Source organism: Rhinatrema bivittatum, chromosome 2, assembly GCF_901001135.1.
Source record: "Rhinatrema bivittatum chromosome 2, aRhiBiv1.1, whole genome shotgun sequence".
In the NCBI taxonomy this organism is placed as follows: Eukaryota; Metazoa; Chordata; class Amphibia; order Gymnophiona; family Rhinatrematidae; genus Rhinatrema; species Rhinatrema bivittatum.
This window is the reverse complement of record NC_042616.1, coordinates 74831856-74850786: the sequence shown is the minus strand read 5'-3', so window position 1 is coordinate 74850786 and position 18931 is coordinate 74831856. Positions and strand designations below refer to the sequence as shown.

General features: G+C 42.2%; 1 protein-coding gene and 1 long non-coding RNA gene across 2 annotated transcripts in view; one reads left to right on the top strand and one right to left on the bottom strand.

Moving 5' to 3' along the window:
- Positions 1-18931, top strand: part of ADCYAP1R1 (ADCYAP receptor type I) — a 596453-nt gene that overhangs the window by 504012 nt on the left and 73510 nt on the right. The window contains exon 11 of the mRNA XM_029588349.1: positions 2462-2522. Within this exon, the coding sequence (XP_029444209.1) occupies positions 2462-2522 (61 nt within the window). The remainder of the gene's footprint in view (positions 1-2461; positions 2523-18931) is intronic.
- LOC115084051 overlaps positions 1-18931 on the bottom strand; it is a 117927-nt gene that overhangs the window by 89340 nt on the left and 9656 nt on the right. The window lies entirely within an intron of this gene.

Here is an 18931-nt window from a genome sequence, read left to right as displayed (position 1 = left end):
AAATTACCAAAGACTACCAAAGAGTGACTTCAGTAACAAGCCTCAAAGAGATTTCCTAAGAGGCTTCAGAGGAAGGAAGGTCAGATCCCTTCAAAACTAAACTCAGATTCCAAGTTGCATAGTCCTTCCACAGCAGAAGAGTTGTGTTCTTGACTCCCTAGAAAAAAGTATCCCATCTGAGAGACAACTTCTATGACTGTGCCCCTTAAAGCAAGCCAGAGCTGGTCTATGCCCTTTATGAAATTTGCAACTTATGTCTTCATCATACTCTCTTCTGATGGAAGGGAAATATTGCTTCCTCCATAAACTGGACTAAAAGAGGCTCCAAACTCCAATTCTGGTTCTCTTTCATGCCACTGCATACAGTAATCCCTGATACTATATATCCTCATTATGTAACCTGGTTTTCTCAACAGCCAAGACTGTAGAAGATCCCTGCTATTCTGTTTTACAATCTAGAAGAAATGCCAAGAAACCAATACCTCTTTTATCCTTTGTATGAGGGAATGTGGCGTAATACCAGGTTTTAGGAAAGCACTTGGGATATGGTAGTAGCTGTTTTATCCATGGAAGTACCTATTTCTTCTCTTTTCTGAGTTCTAGACACAATTTATTTTATATTATTATTATTATTATTATTATTATTATTAAATTCCAGAAATATTTAATCAACAAACTCTTGAAAATAGAAAAGCACAGCAATCTACCTGGGAAAAAAATCAACAAGACAAAAAAAAAAAGAAACATACTTGTTATCACTGTTAATTAGACAACAATTAGGGGGAAGGTATAAAGGAAACCAATACAAATATAGAAGAAAAAAGAATCACCAAAAGAAGTACTATATGGCCTATGTGCAGATACTTATGGAACAGTTTTATCTGAAATATACTTGATCTGGAGAAATTCTTCAACTGGATTGGATAAAAAATACATACTTGACTCCTAATTGAACCAAACATATACAGGGAAAATTTAAGAAGAAACATGCACCCAAAGCTAGAACATTCTGTTTTTCTTTTTAAAGAAATGTTTCCTTCTCTGTTGCATTTCTTTAACTACATCTGGAAACAATGAAATCTTCTGGCCTAAAAAAAGTCATCTCTGAAATGAAAAGTAGCCTCAGAATCCGTTGTTTATCTGATTCCTGAGTAGATGTAACCAACAATGTTGCTCTTTCAGTAATTTCAGAATTAGACTGCTCAAGAATACTGGGAATCATCTTTTTGGAAACCTTCAAAAATCTAGGTAAAACCTATTCAGCATTTCCATTGGGGAGATGAAGAACCACATTATCTGTAATTAAATGTAAATTTAAACATATATCTTTTACGTCATTAATCTATTCTCCGTTTTGCTTAATACGTTAAGAATGCCCATCAGTTTTAGAAGATCACTCCCCAAAGGATCCCAAAGTTGAGTCTATTCTAAAAGAAAGAGATTTTTCCAGATTAATAATAGCAGTCCATAATACATCCATTGTTATAATAGCAGGTTTCCCAAGGGGTGAATAACTGATCACTGCTGACCTTGTGGGACTAGACATAGACCACCCACCAGACGGAAGCTGTCCTTCCTGAAGGGAAGAAGATATGGATATATTAACCAATCAAATTCCAGTCTCACGTCTAGTCTGGGCCAAGGATCCAACCTGCAGAGGCAATAGGGCTCTCAGGGCTGAGAGAGACACTATGACTGGAGCCAAAGGCTCCACGTTCCTCCATCCTTGTAAGAACTCATCATTGTAAAAAATCCCTCCTGAGTAGGCTGGGAAGGAGAGGATGAGAATGCAGACTCGGTGTGTGTGTGTGTGTGTGTGGGGGGGGGGGGGGGGATACTATCTGTAATATCCTGGAGACTTCAGAAAAAATTGCTGGGAGGTCCAACCCCCAACAAACCAGTCCTCTGGTTGTGCCCCTTTGGCACATGGCCTCAGCATGCCAGCAGTTGCGCACCACTGTGAAGTGACATTTATAGATCCCCATCACCTTTCCATAGCATGGGAGGACTGCACCATAAGTATGGAATGGATCCTCAGCTGGCAACCAATGTCAGAGTTTCCAAACACGCTGCCCCAAAACACTAATTTTTAATACATTTTTTTTTCAATTAAAACACATTCAGAACAATGCAGAACCAAATGGCATAACATTTACGTAACATTCGAGTATGGGAATCTTTTTGATATGTGTTTCTAAGATGAGAGACTACAAGTTAACTTACATATAAGATTCAAATACTAAATAATAACATTGAATATCATATTTCAGAATGTTCTTACCATTTATGTATATAACTCAAGTTTCACCAACATAACATCCTGGATTTTTGATATAGGACTGCAAGTTTTGACATACCAGCTTACTTATCCTACTGCTAATGACTTTATTTGAGGCAGGTACTTTGTGAATTCTGCGTAACATGCTGACCAAAAACATCTATCTCATTCTTGAACTTCCAGGCACCCCTACTATTTGTGTGACTGTATGGGCTGTTCTGAGGCTTCACTTCGATGACACTGGGTATGTATAATCCCTCTATTGTTGTTAACGGTATACCGGATGATTTGTGATACATATTTTTGGCATGTTTTCACAGCATATTGTAAACCTAACATATTGAGACAGGGTACTGCTGAAGCATGTGTATTTACACTGTGCTGACAAGCACTTTTGCACTATCCAAGTTATTGATACTTGAAAGCTGCAAGTTTTGCACAAAATCAGCTTCTTGGATAGTTTTACAAGGCTGGCTATTGTGCTTAAGGTGAAGAGAATCACTGGGAGATAGAGAGGCCTTCTACAAAGGATGTTTAACATGTGCATTTCTTATTTTGCAAATAATTTTTTTAAAAATTGTAATTTTTTGTCCTTTTTTTCAAAACCTTCCACCATATTAATTTATTTATTCATGAAAATCTTTTCATGTGCAAAAGAAAAAAACCTGGTACATTCTTATTAAACTGTTGTATTCTAGAGAAACATAATGTGAAGTCAATGGAGCAATGCTAATATGCTTCTGTACTGTGCTAAAAATTTAATTTTCATTTTGCAAATATTTTACAAGGGGAAAATTTAGCAACTGCAGACTTACACTAAACAGCCTTATCTCTTGTTTTTTCTTAATGTATGTCCTTTAAGTTAATGTTTCCTTATTCTAGGAGCCTAGTTACCTACCTAGCAAACTGAATAGGAACTCCCATAATATGCATTACACTTTATGCTTGATTACCTTTCACAGTATTGCATGCATTGATTGCAATGTCTAGACCAAAGGTAGGCAACTCTTGTCCTCAAAAACTGCAAGCCATTTGGGTTTTCAGGATATCCACACTAAATAATCATAAGATGCATTTGCATTTACAACTCCATTGCATGCAAATGCATCTCATGCATATTCACTGTGGTTATCCTGAAAACCTGACTAGATTGCAGCACTTGCCTACCTTTGGTATAAACAGCCTTACAATTAGCCCAGGGGTTCTCAACCCAGTCCTCTGGACATACCTCGCCAGTCAGGTTACAACATAAGAACAAACGACTTGCCATACTAGGTCAGACCAAAGGCCCATCAAGCCCAGTATCCTGTTTCCAACATTGGCTAGTCCAGATCACAAGTACCTGACAGGATCCCAAGGGTTAGATAGATTCCAAGTTGCTTATCCCAGGGGTAAGAAGTAGATTTCTGCAACTCCACCTTAATAATGGTTTATAAACTTTTCATCCAGGAACTTGTCCAAACCTTATTTAAATGCAGCTATACTAATAGCATTAGCTTTCACCACATCCTCTGGCAAAAAAATCCAGAGCTTAATTATTTATTAAGTAAAAAAATATTTTCTTATTAGTTTAAAAAATATCACCCATTAACTTTATTGTGTATCCCCTAGTCCTTGTACTTTTTGAAAGAGTAAACAAACGATTAATGTTCACTCATTCCATTCCACTTATTTTATAGACCTTTTCAAACTGAAGATTCCTAACCTGTTTAGCCTTTGCTCATAGGGGAATTGTTCTATACCCTTTATCATTTTGATCACCCTTCTCTGTACCTTTTCTAATTCTTCTATATCTTTTTTGTGATGTACTGACCAGAACTGCACACAGTACTCAAGATGAAGTCGTGCCATGGAGCAAAACATTATGATATTCTCTGTTTTTTATTCTCCATTCCTTTCCTAAGAATCCCTAGCATTCTATTTGCTTTTTTGTCTGCTGCTGCACACCTCTGGCTCTCCTTCATTTTCCTCCTGTCCCCATTACACCTCTAGCCCTCCCTTATCTCCCCCGATGCCATAAAACTTTAGAATATCCCCCCTCCCATCATTACCTTTGCTTTCTCTCATACACACACACATCATCACTAACTCAGCCCTATCCCCAACAGACTTCTGGCTCTCTTCACCCCATTTCCACCTCTGGCTTGTTTGCATATAGAACCTTGTCCTCAGCTCTCTTTTCCACCTCATTATCATTAGATTTTATTCACCCTTCTGAGGTATTTCACCCCTGCACTCTTCCACATACATCCCTTTTCCCATATGATTCTCATGAAACCCTGATTTCAGGAAATTGGGAAATGATACTGAATTTGCCTCTCCTTCTTTTGCTACAGCCCTCTGTTCATCTCCGCCAACATTTATCCTTTCTTATATCCTCCCACTAGCATTCACCCCTTCTTCACCTGACTCGCCTCCAGCATTCACCTCCTTCCCCATGAATCACTTAAAGCTCCCTAAATGTGCTCTAAGATGCCTCCTTACTCATCCCCCACTCTGCCCTCAGCTGAATCCTGAATCCTGAGATCACAGACTGTGGTGACTGTGGCTGTGAGGCCTAGCCAGGGTGGGAGGAAATGAGACTTAGGGTGCAGGACATAGAACACAAAGCAAATTGTTCTGCTCCCTTGTCCAGCTCCCCTGGCTCTTGTTTCTCCCCACATGCTGCCGGCAGTACCCGGTCAATTTCATGCCCTCCTCCTGTGAGTACAAGAGGCAGATGGGATGAGTCTGGAGCCAAACCTGCAGAGAAAAAAAAACCCAACAGCTGTGTTCCCTTTTCTAAATCATCAGTTCCTATTCCATGCAGAGAAATAAACAGAACAGCTGTTTCAGAATTAGGGCACTGACCAATAGATTTGGGACATGAGTTCTGTGTGGCCAAGGCTAGCAATGCTCCAGTAGTCATTGGGCTCATTCAGGGGGGGGCCATTTTGGGTCTACTGCAGATCATTAAGGTTCTCTTCATTCTCAATTTTGTTTAAAAAAAATGCCCCAACCCTTCCCAATTATTAAAATAAGGAACCTCCTACCAGTGCAGCCCCCTTCACCACCTTACTGATGCCCTTCAGGACTCACCAAAAATACTTGTTGGTCTAACAGGGGGCCCAAGAGTGACCTCCCATTCCTGGGCCACAAGCTGCCATTAGTCAATTGATGACAGCCACCCTTTGCCCCTATTGTGTCACATGGATTCTCTTTAGGGTAGTAACTGCTGCTCTGGACAATTATCCCCAACATTATCATGTTAGTAATATTTACAATCAAAACCAAGCATCAATCAAACCCTTAAAAAGTGTCTACTAAAAATATTTTTACTGGTTGAGGAGACAACTTGAAAATTCAGACAATGCTGCTTGACGTGCTTTGCTTTTGGACATGGCCATAGAAGCAGTCCTGTGCTTTCTCCCTTACGTCTGTGTACCCCAGACAGTAAATGTCATGGCCTCCGTGGTTGTTATCTAAATCCAATTCCACTTTACCCCCAAAACCCTGCTGTTGAAGCAGAGTGCAATGTTGGTTAAGGGTAATAATCCCCATTACTTCTTTTAAGGATAGTAACTCCCTCACTGCGGTAACCACCATGCACCCTTTTTTTCATTTCCACTCTCTCGGCTCTAGGGATCCACAGTGTTTATTCCATGCCCTTTTCAATTCTTTAATGGTTTTTGTCTTCCCTACCTTCTCCAGAAGGGCATTCCAGGAATTCACCCTCTCTGTGAAGAAATATTTCCTGATGTTAGCTCTGAGTCACCATGTCACATTGCTTTGCCAGACACTATCACCCCACAGGTCTTCTCTTGGTCTGTACACATCACTCTTTCACCATCACATACAGCTCTTTTGGATTACCGCATCCTAGATGCATTACTCCGTACTTCTTGGCATTCAATCCCAGCTGCCAAATCTTTGACCACTCTTCATGCGTTCTTTTTCATTTTCTCTACTCCTTCAGGCTTGTCCACTATGTTGCAGATTATAGAATCATCCACAAATAGACAAACTTTACCTTTTATTCCTTACACAATGTTGCTCACAAATATATTGTACAGAACCGGTCCCAAAACCAATCTCTGTGGCACTGCACTCAGATTGGTTCTCTCTTCTGAATAGTTTCCATTTGCCATTACACTCTGCCTTCTATCAGTCAAGCAGTTTGTAATCCATGCCACTACTTTGGTGCTCACTCCCAAGCTTCTCATTTTATTCACAATCCTCCTATGCAGGACCATATCAAAAACTTTGCTGAAATCCAAGTAGATCACATCAAGCATTTTTCCTTGATTCAATTTTCTAGACACCCAGTCAAAATAATCAATCATATTTGTCCTACAGGACCTTCCCCTGATGAATCTATGCTGCCTCCGGTCCAGCAATCCACCTGATTGTAGATAGTTCACTATCTAAGGGACTTAGGAATTTCACAGATAGTCTAAACTGGTTTAAGTCATTTCTGGAGAATTTTATATTTCAGTTAAGAATCAGACCTCCAAATGGATGGAAGTAAAAACTGGAGTCCCATAAGACTCCTTATTATCAGTATACCTTTTTTTAATGTTTACCTTGCCCCTTTATGAAAGCTAATAGAAGGTCTGGGCTTAGATTTTGAATCTATCCCAACAGCATCCATAGATTCTTTCCAACCATAAATAGTTGTCATTTGCTCTGAAAGAGCTAAAAATTTACATGCTAACTATTCAGAAATGGATATTGCATAACTGTCTTGTTTTAATTCCAAGGAAACAGAAATAATGGTTCTCTCACAAAGATCACTTACAGAAGAATTCCCTATATTGAACTTTGATAGGATTGAGATTAAAATATCCTGTGTAATCAAATATTTTGGAGTAATGGTAGTCAGAAAACTTTCTATGATAGAATTTGTAAAAAAAAAAAATAGTAAAAATAGGCTATTATAATTTACGTATTTTGCGCTGACTAAAAACCATACCTTGAATTTGCCCACTTTTGCCTAATCCTTCAAAAACTAATTTTTTCATGGACTGAGTATTGCAATTTCCTACTTCTAGGAGTCCCAACTAATATAATTAGGCCTTTGCAGCTTCTACAGAATTTGACTGCTAGGGTGTTGACAAGTGCAAGGAAATTAGACTATACCATACCTGCTCTGTATAATTTACATTGGCTACCCATACATGCAAGAATATTTATTTATTTATTCATTCATCCATTTCATTCATTCAAGTATTTATCTTCCACTTATATCAAAGTCATGCTAGGTGGAGTACAATAAATTCAACTAAAAATCAATTTAAATATAATATTAAAATCATACATATCTAACAAAAACAACATATATGAAGTGCATTCCTCATTACAATTACACAAATGCTTCCTGAAATAGAAGGCATTTCTGAAATATCTTAATATCATCAATCTTTCTTGTATAACTTGGTAAAACATTCCAACATTCTGGCCCAAAAATGGAAAATACACGATGTCTCACAGGGTGGGCATTTTTCACTATGATACTAAAAATAAAATTTTACTGCTGGACCATAAACTTCTTGCTAAGTTTGCTGGTCCACGGGGCAAGGCTGTGGACTGTTGCGTGCACCCTTGCTCCCAGAGACTGCATTCCCTTCCAGCTCCACAGCGCGGCCACCCGCCTTGTCTCTACCCTCCCAAACTAGCCAGTTCCTCAACTCCTCAGCGCGGCCATCCACTATGGGTTGGCTCACCTGCCGGCATGCATCAGGCCCTGCCTGCCTCCATCTCCATCTGTGCACCAGGCGTTCCCTAGGCGTGTGCGCCCAAATGTCTCTGATTGAAAGGCGTTTGGCAGGAATTACTCAAGGGTGCCTTCTGATGATATCACTCCTTGCTCCCTATAGAAGGTGCCTTCATTTTTTCTTCAGCACCTTGGCAACAGGTCGTCTTTCCTGCCACCGTGTTCCAGTCCTTCATTCCAGACCTGCTCCTGTGGTTTCTTGTTGGCATTCCCTTTATTAGTCATCATGGTCAGTCTCCTCCGTTGTCTTCAGCAACTCCTTGTTCCTGGTCCTCATCCTTCCTCCACTGTGTGTCTTCTTTTTTTTTTGTTGTTCTCATTTTTTTATTAAGTTTTAAAGTATACATTACACATGAGTCAAGCACAGGCCAAAATATAAAACCAGTATCATATAGTACAAACATAATGACCTATGACAAAAACATACCAAATGTCAGGATTACAGAAAGGAAAAAGCACAAACTCAAAACAATAGAAAAAGAAGAAGGAAAAGAAGAAAGGGGAAGAGGAAAACAGTATAAGAAACTGAGAAAGAAAGAAGAAGAAGAGAGGAAAGACATGATGTGTGAAAATGTCATACCGGAGGAGTACATTTATATGAGAAAAATAACTCAGCACGATGAAATAATGTAGGTGTCTAACGGTTTCAACACTTGAGACCATTTACCTAAGTGACCAAACGTGATCGCCATAGCCTTTTCATATTTAGTATATAAACATACTGTGTTCCACCATAAATGTTCAGATAACAGCTCAGTACGTTTCCAGTTTGACAAGACATTGTGTTGGCCAATAGTTAAGAGAATATCTAATAATTTCCGTTGGGGTAGGGAAAGTTGAAATGATGGATGAGCACCTTTAAGTATAATTATTGAATACGATAATGGAAGGTTCAAATCCAAAATACGGGAAACCTTGGTCCAAAGCTGTTGCCAAAAAGTGAAAACAAAGGGGCAATCGTATAACATGTGAGATAACGTGGCATTGGAAGCAGAGCAGGACCAACATTTATGGGATTCTAACAAACCAGCTCTATGAAGCTACCAAGGAGTCCAGACCACTCTATGGAGAGTAAAGAAGGAGGTCTGCGTCAAACTGGAGGAAAGTGAGATACGAGAAGAGATTAACCAAATATTGTCCCACATAGAAGGAGTAATCTCTATTCCTAAATCAGATGACCACGCTATCTGTGCAGACATCACAGTAGGCCGAAAGGAGAACTGTTTTACAAGTTTATAGAGACGAGAAGCAAGATGACCCTTATACCCCTGTTTCTGATAAAATTCCCATAAAAAGGGAACTTTTAGATAAGCAAGGGGAGTATGAAACAGTGTCCTGTAAGGCAGCTTGTAGTTGTTGCCAGGCGTATTGCTGAGTCGCCAGTAAGTCAAAATGTGCAGCTAATTGAAAAAAGGGCAATAGCTTACCAGCTTCCAAGACCAAGGAGACCAACCAAATGTTACATGTTTGCCATATGGGCCATGAGGATAAGCTGTCTCCAATCTTAATGAATGAATTGTGCCATAAGGGTGCTAAAGTAGAGATTTGCCACTCTGCGGAATGGCCTGAGTGCTGGGTGTCAACTTCAGTAAATGCTCTATGTAAAGATCTTAATATGTGGTTAGCAGAAATGGGGGTTGAAAGAGTCATGCCTGGAAAACAATACATAGGAGAGGGAGCCAGGCTGTCCCGTTCAATATGTAGTCAACGAGGATGAGCAGCGCCCACGTTCTCAAAATCAAAATAATAATATCCTTGCTGTAATATAAAAGCCAAGTGATGAGTAAAAGTCCGGGAAATTCACTCCACCCTGATTCCTAGCATTTTTTAGTTTAGAGAGGGCAATACGGGGAGCTTTATTGTTCCATAGAAAATGGACTAATAATCTATCTACCTGTTTATAGAAATCAGGTGAAAAAAATATGGGAATCATATTTAAGATATAAGTAATTTTTGGAGCTAACACCATTTTAATAGTATCTAATCTGCCCTACCACGTAAGATGGAGAGGAGACCACTGCAAGGTAGGGATGTGCAGAGCAAAATTTTATGTTCATATTTTTTATGTCCGAAAGGGGGTCCCACTTGCGGCCAATATGGACATAAAAAAAATCCAATGAGTTGGGTATATGTACATATGTGCAAAAAAAAAAATTAAACCCCCTCACCCTCCTTAATCCCCCCCCCAGACTTACCACAACTCCCTGGTGATCGAGCGAGGAGTGAGGACGTCATTTCTGCAATCCTTGGCGAGAAGCATGTGACGTCGGTGGCACGTCGAGTGACGCGGCGTCACGTGATTCCCGGCTCGTTCGCGCCGGACGGCTCGTTCGGCCCACAAAGAACTTTTGGCCAGCTTGGGGGGGCCTCCTGACCCCCTCAAGCTGGCCAAAAGTTCTTTTTGGGCCGAACGAGCCGTCCGGCGCGAACTTGCCGGGAATCACGTGACGTCGCGTCTGAGTGACGCGGCGCCACGTGATTCCCGGCTCGTTCGCGCCGGATGGCTCGTTCGGCCCAAAAAGAACTTTTGGCCAGCTTGAGGGGGTCAGGAGGCCCCCCCCAAGCTGGCCAAAAGTTCTTTTTGGGCCGAACGAGCCGGGAATCACGTGACGCCGGCGTCACTCGACGTGCCGCCGACGTCACATGCTTCTCGCCAAGGATTGCAGAAATGGCGTCCTCACTCCTCGCTCCATCACCAGGGAGTTGTGGTAAGTCGGGGGGGGGGGGATTAAGGAGGGTGAGGGGGTTTATATTTTTATTTTGGCTCAACAATCGCGATTTCCCACATATCGAACATATCTATGTTCGATATGTGGGAAATCCGATCGTTTATGTCGAATCAATTTTTTAAGTAAAAAAAAAATATGAGTTGCGTTTTACTAATGCGGTCAATCCGAATGCACACCCCTACTGCAAGGTAATATCTTGTAAGGATTGTAAAATGTTGGTTTCACTATGGGCGATAGTGTCCAAAGGATCCATAAAAAAGGTAACTCCTAAGTATTTTAATTTAGTGGACATTTTTTGAACAGGAAGTCTATTGGGGTTCATTGAGGAGGCAGAGTAATTTAGTAGCAAAAGTTCAGTTTTATGCCAATTTATCTTATACCCTGATAAAGAGGAGTAAGTGGAAATGAGATCAAACAGGTGTGGAAGTGAACTCTCCGAGTCTTGGAAAAATAGAAGAACATCATCTGCATAAGCAGAAAGTTTAAAAATATCAGAGACAATAGGTACACCATGTATATCATCAGTTTGTCTAATGGCCGATAGCAAGGGTTCCAAAGCCAGGTTGAATAATAGCGGAGAAAGCAGGCATCCCTGGCATGTTCCTCTATGAAGGGAGAAGGAGGGAGAAATCTATTGGTTAATATAAAGATATGCCGTGGGAGAAGCATACAAAAATTTAATCCAGTCCAAAAAGATAGGGCCCACCCCATACCAGTGAAGCACAACCAGCAAGAAAGGTCATTCTACGCAATCAAACGCCTTTTCGGCATCCAATGAGACTGCCACAGTCAGAACTGAGAAAGAGAAAACAGCCTGTTGGATGTACAAAAAGAGTCTAGTGTTATTAGTTATTAGATGATTTTTAATAAAGCCGGATTGATCCGAATTAACTAAAAAACCCATCACTCGAGAAAGCCGAGTAGCTACAATTTTTGCAAATATTTTGTAATCTGTATTTAGCAAAGAGATAGGCCGATAATTAGCTGTATTCGCCTCATCCCTACCTGGCTCTGGAAGCACTACTACACAAGCTTGTGTAAAGAAAGCAGCAGAAGTATCATTAAGGAGAAAGGTAGAAAAGTAATTGTGAATATGGGGGATGAGAGTTTTCTGAAATGATCAATAAAAATCAGAGGTGAAACCATCAGGTCCAGTTGCTTTTTTCTGAGCAAAAGAGTTAATCACCAGTCCTATTTCTGCAACAGTAAGAGGCAAGTCTAAAGCGGCCATCTGCTCCTGAGACAAGGTCGGATGATTGATTGTAGAGAAAAACTCTTGAAACTTCTCCGGTGTTGGTGAGATTTTCGACTGATATAGATGGGCATAAAAGTCACGAAAAGCCTGTAGGATGTCAGAGTCATTAGTCAGTAAGGCATTGGAAGAAGAAAGTATCTTAGCGATCCTCATTTTTTTATCTTCTTCTTTAAAGAAGAGGATAGCATAAGGCCACATTTGTTGTTACCAGCATAGTATTGTGCCTTAGAATGGGAAACATGAAGTTGAACCTGGGAACTAAGAAGTTGATTATATTGGTAGCGTGCCTTAATTAGAGTTGCAAGGGACCTAGGAGATGGATTGTTAATATGATCCGATTCAAGAGAAGCGGCCTGTTGCTGAAGAGAACATAAAGCTTCTTTTTCTGATTTAGCTCGGCGAATGGAAAAGCTAATAATTTCTCCATGAATTGTAGCTTTAAATGCATCCCTCAGTGACGCTGCCAAAACCTCTCCCATGGAATTGAATTGCAAATATTCTACAATCTTCCGTTCAATTAAAGACATAAATTCAGGTTCTTCCAGTAATGTTGAGTTGAAATGCCGTTGTCTATGAACCGCAATTGAATTGGTGAGATTGCAGACAAGAGAAATAGCAGCATGATCTGAAACTTAAATAGGGAAATGTCAGTAGTGACAATTCGTGGCAGAAGAGAATTAGAGAGTAAGAAAAAATCAATCCGTGAGTATGAAGAGTGCGGAGAGGATAAAAATGTGAAGTCTCTACCCGTGGGATTGAGCATGTGCCAAGGATCTACAAGGCCATAGGTGGAGACAAGATGCTGTAAAGTGCGCGTGTATTTAGATATAGTAAGTCGAGCTGCAGACTGCTTATCCAAAACTGGGTCCAAAGGTTGATTAAAATCGCCACCAATAATACATTGAGATGAATCTGATTGAAGCAGATTAGCAAAAACATCTTGAAAAAAAACCTGATCGTCTATATTAGGCGCATACAAATTGAGAATAGTAAAGAGTTCATTATGTATGAAAAGTTGTATGAGATTTCATCTGCCATCGGGGTCCACCATTTGGTGAGAAACTGAGGCTGTCAAATTTTTGTGAATGAGGATAGCCGTACCTTTTTTCTTCTTTATCGCAGAGCTAAAAAACACCTGTCCCACCCATTCTTGCTGAAGTTTAAGGGATTCAGCTGCAGAGAGATGAGTCTCTTGAAGAATCACGATATCTGCTTTCAAAGTATGTAAATAAGCAAGGATTGTTTTCCTCTTAATAGGGTGTGAGAAACCGTTGACGTTTAAAGATACCATTTTGAAAGAAGTTATAGTAGAAGCCATCATGAAATATAAAAAGGATCAATTAGAAAGCAGTGCTGATATGTCTTCCGGTAGACATATGGTAAAATACATTTTACAAGGAAAGAATCCAGAATCTCAGAAAAAGAAAAACTAAAAAAAAAAAAAGTAGATTGTCCCATTAAAAACACAAAAAGGGACTGGAGCAATGCAAAAGAGGGTAATGTTAAGTTCACACTACCTCTTAGCAGAAAACAAAAAGAGCCTCAAGGCAGGCCAAGGTGCAGCCCACATCCCTTCTCCTGAAGCAAGGATCGTCAAAATTAAGGATTAAGCAAGGATAAAACAAAAAAAAGAGCTGTGTGCATTATCATAAATCCTTGAAACCAAAAAAAGAACAGAGAAATAATGATAGGGACCTGTGAAAAAATAACAGGATCTATGCAATCCAAAGACCACCACACATTCAGTCCAAAAATAATTGCAGGCATATAGAAAGAAGTCCAAATAAAAAGAGAGCCCGTCCAGGCTAGCGAAACATCAAGGATTATTTAAGACCACTCAACAGAACATAATCAAAGAAGAAAAATACCCAGCATGTATTATACATGCTGAATTCAGGTCACCATAGAAGCCGCAGATTCAAAAGAGGATATGAATTCTTCCAACTCCTGGAAAACCTTAGTTTGGTTATTGTGAGTGACCCACATCTGAGCAGGGTAGACCAGTCTGTAACACACTCCCAAGGCCTGTAGGAGTTTGCACTTAGCAGCTGGTTAAGGGAGTCATTTTCTAAGGAGTTACATTCACACTAACAGCTGTTAATGCAGAGAGAGAGAGAGAGAGAGAGAGAGAGAGAGAGAGAGAGAGAGAGAGAGAGAGAGAGAGAGAGAGAGAGAGAGAGACTTCCTATGATGCATATGCCCTAGACAGGTATTTGTATCCCTATGGGAGGGCCACCTAGTAGCTCAGGGTGGGGATTAGGTATGAGCGTAGGGGGTTGGGGGCCACTTTCACATTCAACATGAGACCTACGGAAAGAACAGTGGTCTCTAGTGAAGATTTGCTGGCCATCTGAGTGAGGACACTCACTCCAAGAAAAGATTTGGGCAACGTTCTCTCAACCTAGCTTGATGGACACTCTACCTGGGCAACAACAAGCTAGGTTGAGAGAATGTTGCCCAAATCCCTTCTTGGAGTGAGTTTCCTCACTCCGGCCAGCAAATCTGCACTAGAGACCACTGTTCTTTCCGTAGGTCTCATGTTGAATGTGAAAGTGGCCCCCAACCCCCTACGCTCATACCTAATCCCCACCCCGAGCTACTAGGTGGCCCTCCCATAGGGATACAAATACCTGTCTAGGGCATAGGCATCATAGGAAGTCTCTCTCTCTCTCTCTCTCTCTCTCTCTCTCTCTCTCTCTCTCTCTCTCTCTCTCTCTCTCTCTCTCTCTCTCTCTCTCTCTCTCTCTCTCTCTCTCTCTCTCTCTCTCTCTCTCTCTCTCTCTCTCTCTCCTCTCCTCCTCTCCTCTCTCTCTCTCTCTCTCTCTCTCTCATTTTGTGGTCCACAATGATTCATTGGTTGTTTTATGGCGAAAACATCGTGTGTGGTGATGTTTCCCCACTGCACAAAAAATGCCTTATTTGCATAGGACACGCCCCCTCATGCGTTACCATTGCGATATTGGAAAATGAGGCCCTAAGTCTGGAATGAATAATATGGAATGCCCTTGATAGGCAACGGGACCTTTAGTGTGGGCTGCAGCAAAAATTTGAAGAGCCTGGGGGTATCGCAAAACTTTAAAAATAATGGGCCTAGGATATTTTGAGTTCTTAAGAGGCCTCGAGGGAATTCGGTGTGCCCGCTCCATCTCAAAGGGCTGTTCAAAGCTAAGTTGTAGGCAGGTAAGTATCATTTCCCCCAGAAAATGAATGAGAACATTACCTTCAGCCCCTTCAGGAATTCCCAGAATTCGGATGTTGTTGCGGCGATTCCTGTTAGAGAGATCTTCAACGTCTGACCTAAGTTACTTAGAGCAGGGAATGAAGCAGCAGTGAGAAGAAGAGAAGAGACCTGTGATTCAGCAGAACCCCTTCTCCCCCAGCACTGAAAGAGAGATAATGTAAAAAGAAGCAACAACTCAACAACTAAGGAAGAGGGGGGGAATCTCTCTGGAAACCGCCGAACTCAAACGCTAGCGGTGAGTGAAAGCAAGCTGCGCCCCCGCAGCATTAGCCAGCCTACCAGGGAGAGCGGGGAAGCTCTTTAAATTGTGGAGCCGCCCAGCGGTGTCGCGCGCCGGGCATCTTGCGCCCGAAGGAGCGCAACCTAAGGGGCCTGCCCCTTAGCGCGCCCCTTGGAGAGCCCCAGGAGCCAGGACCATCGCCTTCTCTCTCTCACAGACGGTCCTCTTCAATAACGCCTCAATCTCTCGTAGCCACAACAAACACAAACCTCATTCAGCCACCTGTTCACTCAAACATCCTTTCAAGCCTCCATCAACATTCACCTAAACTCATCAAGCTTACTCCCACACTCAACCTGACCTATTCTAACTAACTTACTTCAGCACTCTGCACAACTGCAACAATCGTCCTTCACTTCTCTTCAGGAAATTGCTAAACTCATTCCATCACACATCAGGATCTTGCCATACCTCATCAAACCTCTTACTGATCCTCTCTTACCTACAAGACTTTCGTCAAAGGAGACCCCTCGGGGAAGGCCCTAAGAAGGAGCTGAGAGATAGGGCCGCACAGCCGGCGCAACAGCCCATCAGGATTAGGCTTTATTAAACTCGCCCCAACCACCGCTCGCCACCCCTGGTCTATATTACTTGATACTAATATCCCCCCTGTTCCTTCATCAAAGCAGCAACTCCCCGACCCCGCACTACATTTCTCCTCGACACCACCACAAAGATGCAACTCTTCACCATACCCATAATTAAGAACAAGTCAAGAGCACACATAAAACCTGCATATCCTCACATTACTCGACAACAAAGGCTAATCCCCATCATGATATCTACATTTACACAATTCCTGGTTCTCTCACTATTCACGCTATTCAACGCTCAATCGCTCTCCAAAAAAATGCACATCCTCAATGATTATCTTATAGAAGTTAACCCAGACATCTGTGCAATCACGGAAACTTGGTTAAAACCTACCGATACAGTATTAATGAACTAGCTTCCCACACAAGCCTATGACCTCATCTCAGTGCCCAGACCTAAAAAAAAAGGAGGAGGACTCCTCATCGCTGCTAAAAAAGGACTTGGCCTAACCCTACATCATACAAACTTCTCCACCAAACTTGAATTCTCCCTCTTCAAAGCTGAACAACTTCAAATATGCCCCATCTACGCCCCCCCCCCCCCCCCCCCCCAGGAACTTTAGACTCAGATCCCTCTTTGTTGATCGAGCTGATAACCAAACACATCAACGTAGACAAACCAGCTATAATCCTGGGTGACTTTAACTTGCTTGTCGACACTTACCCACAATCTACCAATTGTAAAAAAGTCCTTTCATCACTCAGCCATCTGGGTTTCACTCAAATGTTAACAGCCCCACTCACAAGGCTGAACACACACTAGACCTTATCTTCATCAACGACAGCTTCTCCATCTTCTCCAATCCCAATTGCTCTCCAGTCCCCTGGTCAGACCACCAAGTCATTCACACTACCCTCAAGATAAAAAAACTCCAACCCCAAGCCTCTGCCAAAACCACCATACATTTCAGGAAACTGTGCCCACTTGCTTTACTCAGCGAACAGATCTCCAAAGAACTAAACCAGCTAGACCTCACAGACACAACCACAGCCACTACCTCATGGATCAATCTCACCATCAAAATGGCAGATCAAATCTGTCCAATGACCACCAAAGTAATACAACCTACACTCGACAACAGAAAACCTTGGTTTACCCCAGAACTCAAATCCCTAAAACAAACTCTAAGAAATAAAGAACAAAGCTGGAGGAAAAACCCATCCACTTTATCATATGCTTCCTATAAATCCCTCCTCAACACCTACAGGAACGCCATCCACAAAACCAAGAAAGACTTTTACGCAAAAAAAAATCCACAATTTCATCTTCGACTCAAAGGCACTTTTCTCATATGTCTCATCACTTACCAAACGATTACCTCCTTTCTTTCCAGACCACCAAGCACTTAACAAAGCCAATGAACTTGCCAAATACTTCAAGTCAAAAATTTCCAACCTAACCTGTTCTCTTACAAATCACAACCCCACACCATCACCCCATCTCACAACCCAGCCTCTAAAAAAAATCAGTCTAGAGTCTTTCAAACCCACCTCTACGCTCGAGATAGAAAATATCCTTAAGAAACTCAAACCATCCTCCCACCCTTCAGATCCATTACCAACAAACCTGCTTATCGCCATCCCGAATACCATCGCAAAACCACTAGCGAAAATCATTAACACCTCTTTATCACAAGGCATAGTTCCCAACCAGTTAAAGTTAGCAATTCTCAAACCGCTTCTAAAAAAAACAAACGCCTCTCCAAAGGACCCAGCTAACTTCAGGCCCATCGCAAACTTACCTCTGATTGCCAAATTGATGGAAAAAACGATCAACAGGCAACTTTCAGAATACCTTGAAGATCACAACATACTCTCCCCAGCTCAGTATGGCTTTCGCAAATCTTTAAACACCAAATCCCTTCTTCTCTCACTCATGGACACCATCCTCTCAAATCTGGAGAAAAAACAATCCTTCCTGCTGGTGCTTTTAGATCTATCTGCAGCTTTTGACACGGTAAACCACACAACACTCATAGACCAACTAGCAAACATAGGTATCAAAGGTTCTGCACTCAACTGGTTCAAGTCCTTCCTGTGCAACAGGTTCTATAAAGTGAGGATAAATAATAAAGAATCTCTCTCTGTCCTGTCAGACCTGGGAGTCCCTCAAGGTTCCTCCCTCTCACCCACTCTGTTCAACATCTACCTCATCCCACTCTGCCAGCTTCTCTCAAACCTCAAACTCACATATTATCTCTATGCGGATGACATACAGATTCTCATACCGATCACAGAGTCCCTGCAAAAAACTATTACCCACTGGAATGACTGCCTTCAACCAATCAAACACCTACTCTCCAGCCTCAACTTAGTTCTGAACGCCAATAAAACCGAGATGCTTATTATCTCCCACGACTCCCTCACCAACCCAGCAAGCATCGCTCAAACCACAAGCTTAAACATTAAGGGGCGGATTTTCAGAGCCCTGCTCGCGTAAATCCGCCCAAAACCGGGCGGATTTACGCGAGCAGGGCCCTGCGCGCCGGGAAGCCTATTTTACATAGGCCTCCCGGCGCGCGCAGAGCCCCGGGACTCGCGTACGTCCCGGGGTTCTCGGAGGGGGCGTGTCGGGGGCGGGGCCAGAGCGCGCGGCGTTGCGGGGGCGTGTCGGCAGCGTTTTGGGGGCGGGTACGGGGCATGGCTACGGCCCGGGGGCATGGCCGCGCCCTCCGTACCCGCCCCCAGGTCGCGGCCCGGCGCGCAGCAGGCCCGCTGGCGCGCGGGGATTTACGTCTCCCTCCGGGAGGCGTAAATCCCCCGACAAAGGTAAGGGGGGGGTGTAGACAGGGCCGGGTGGGTG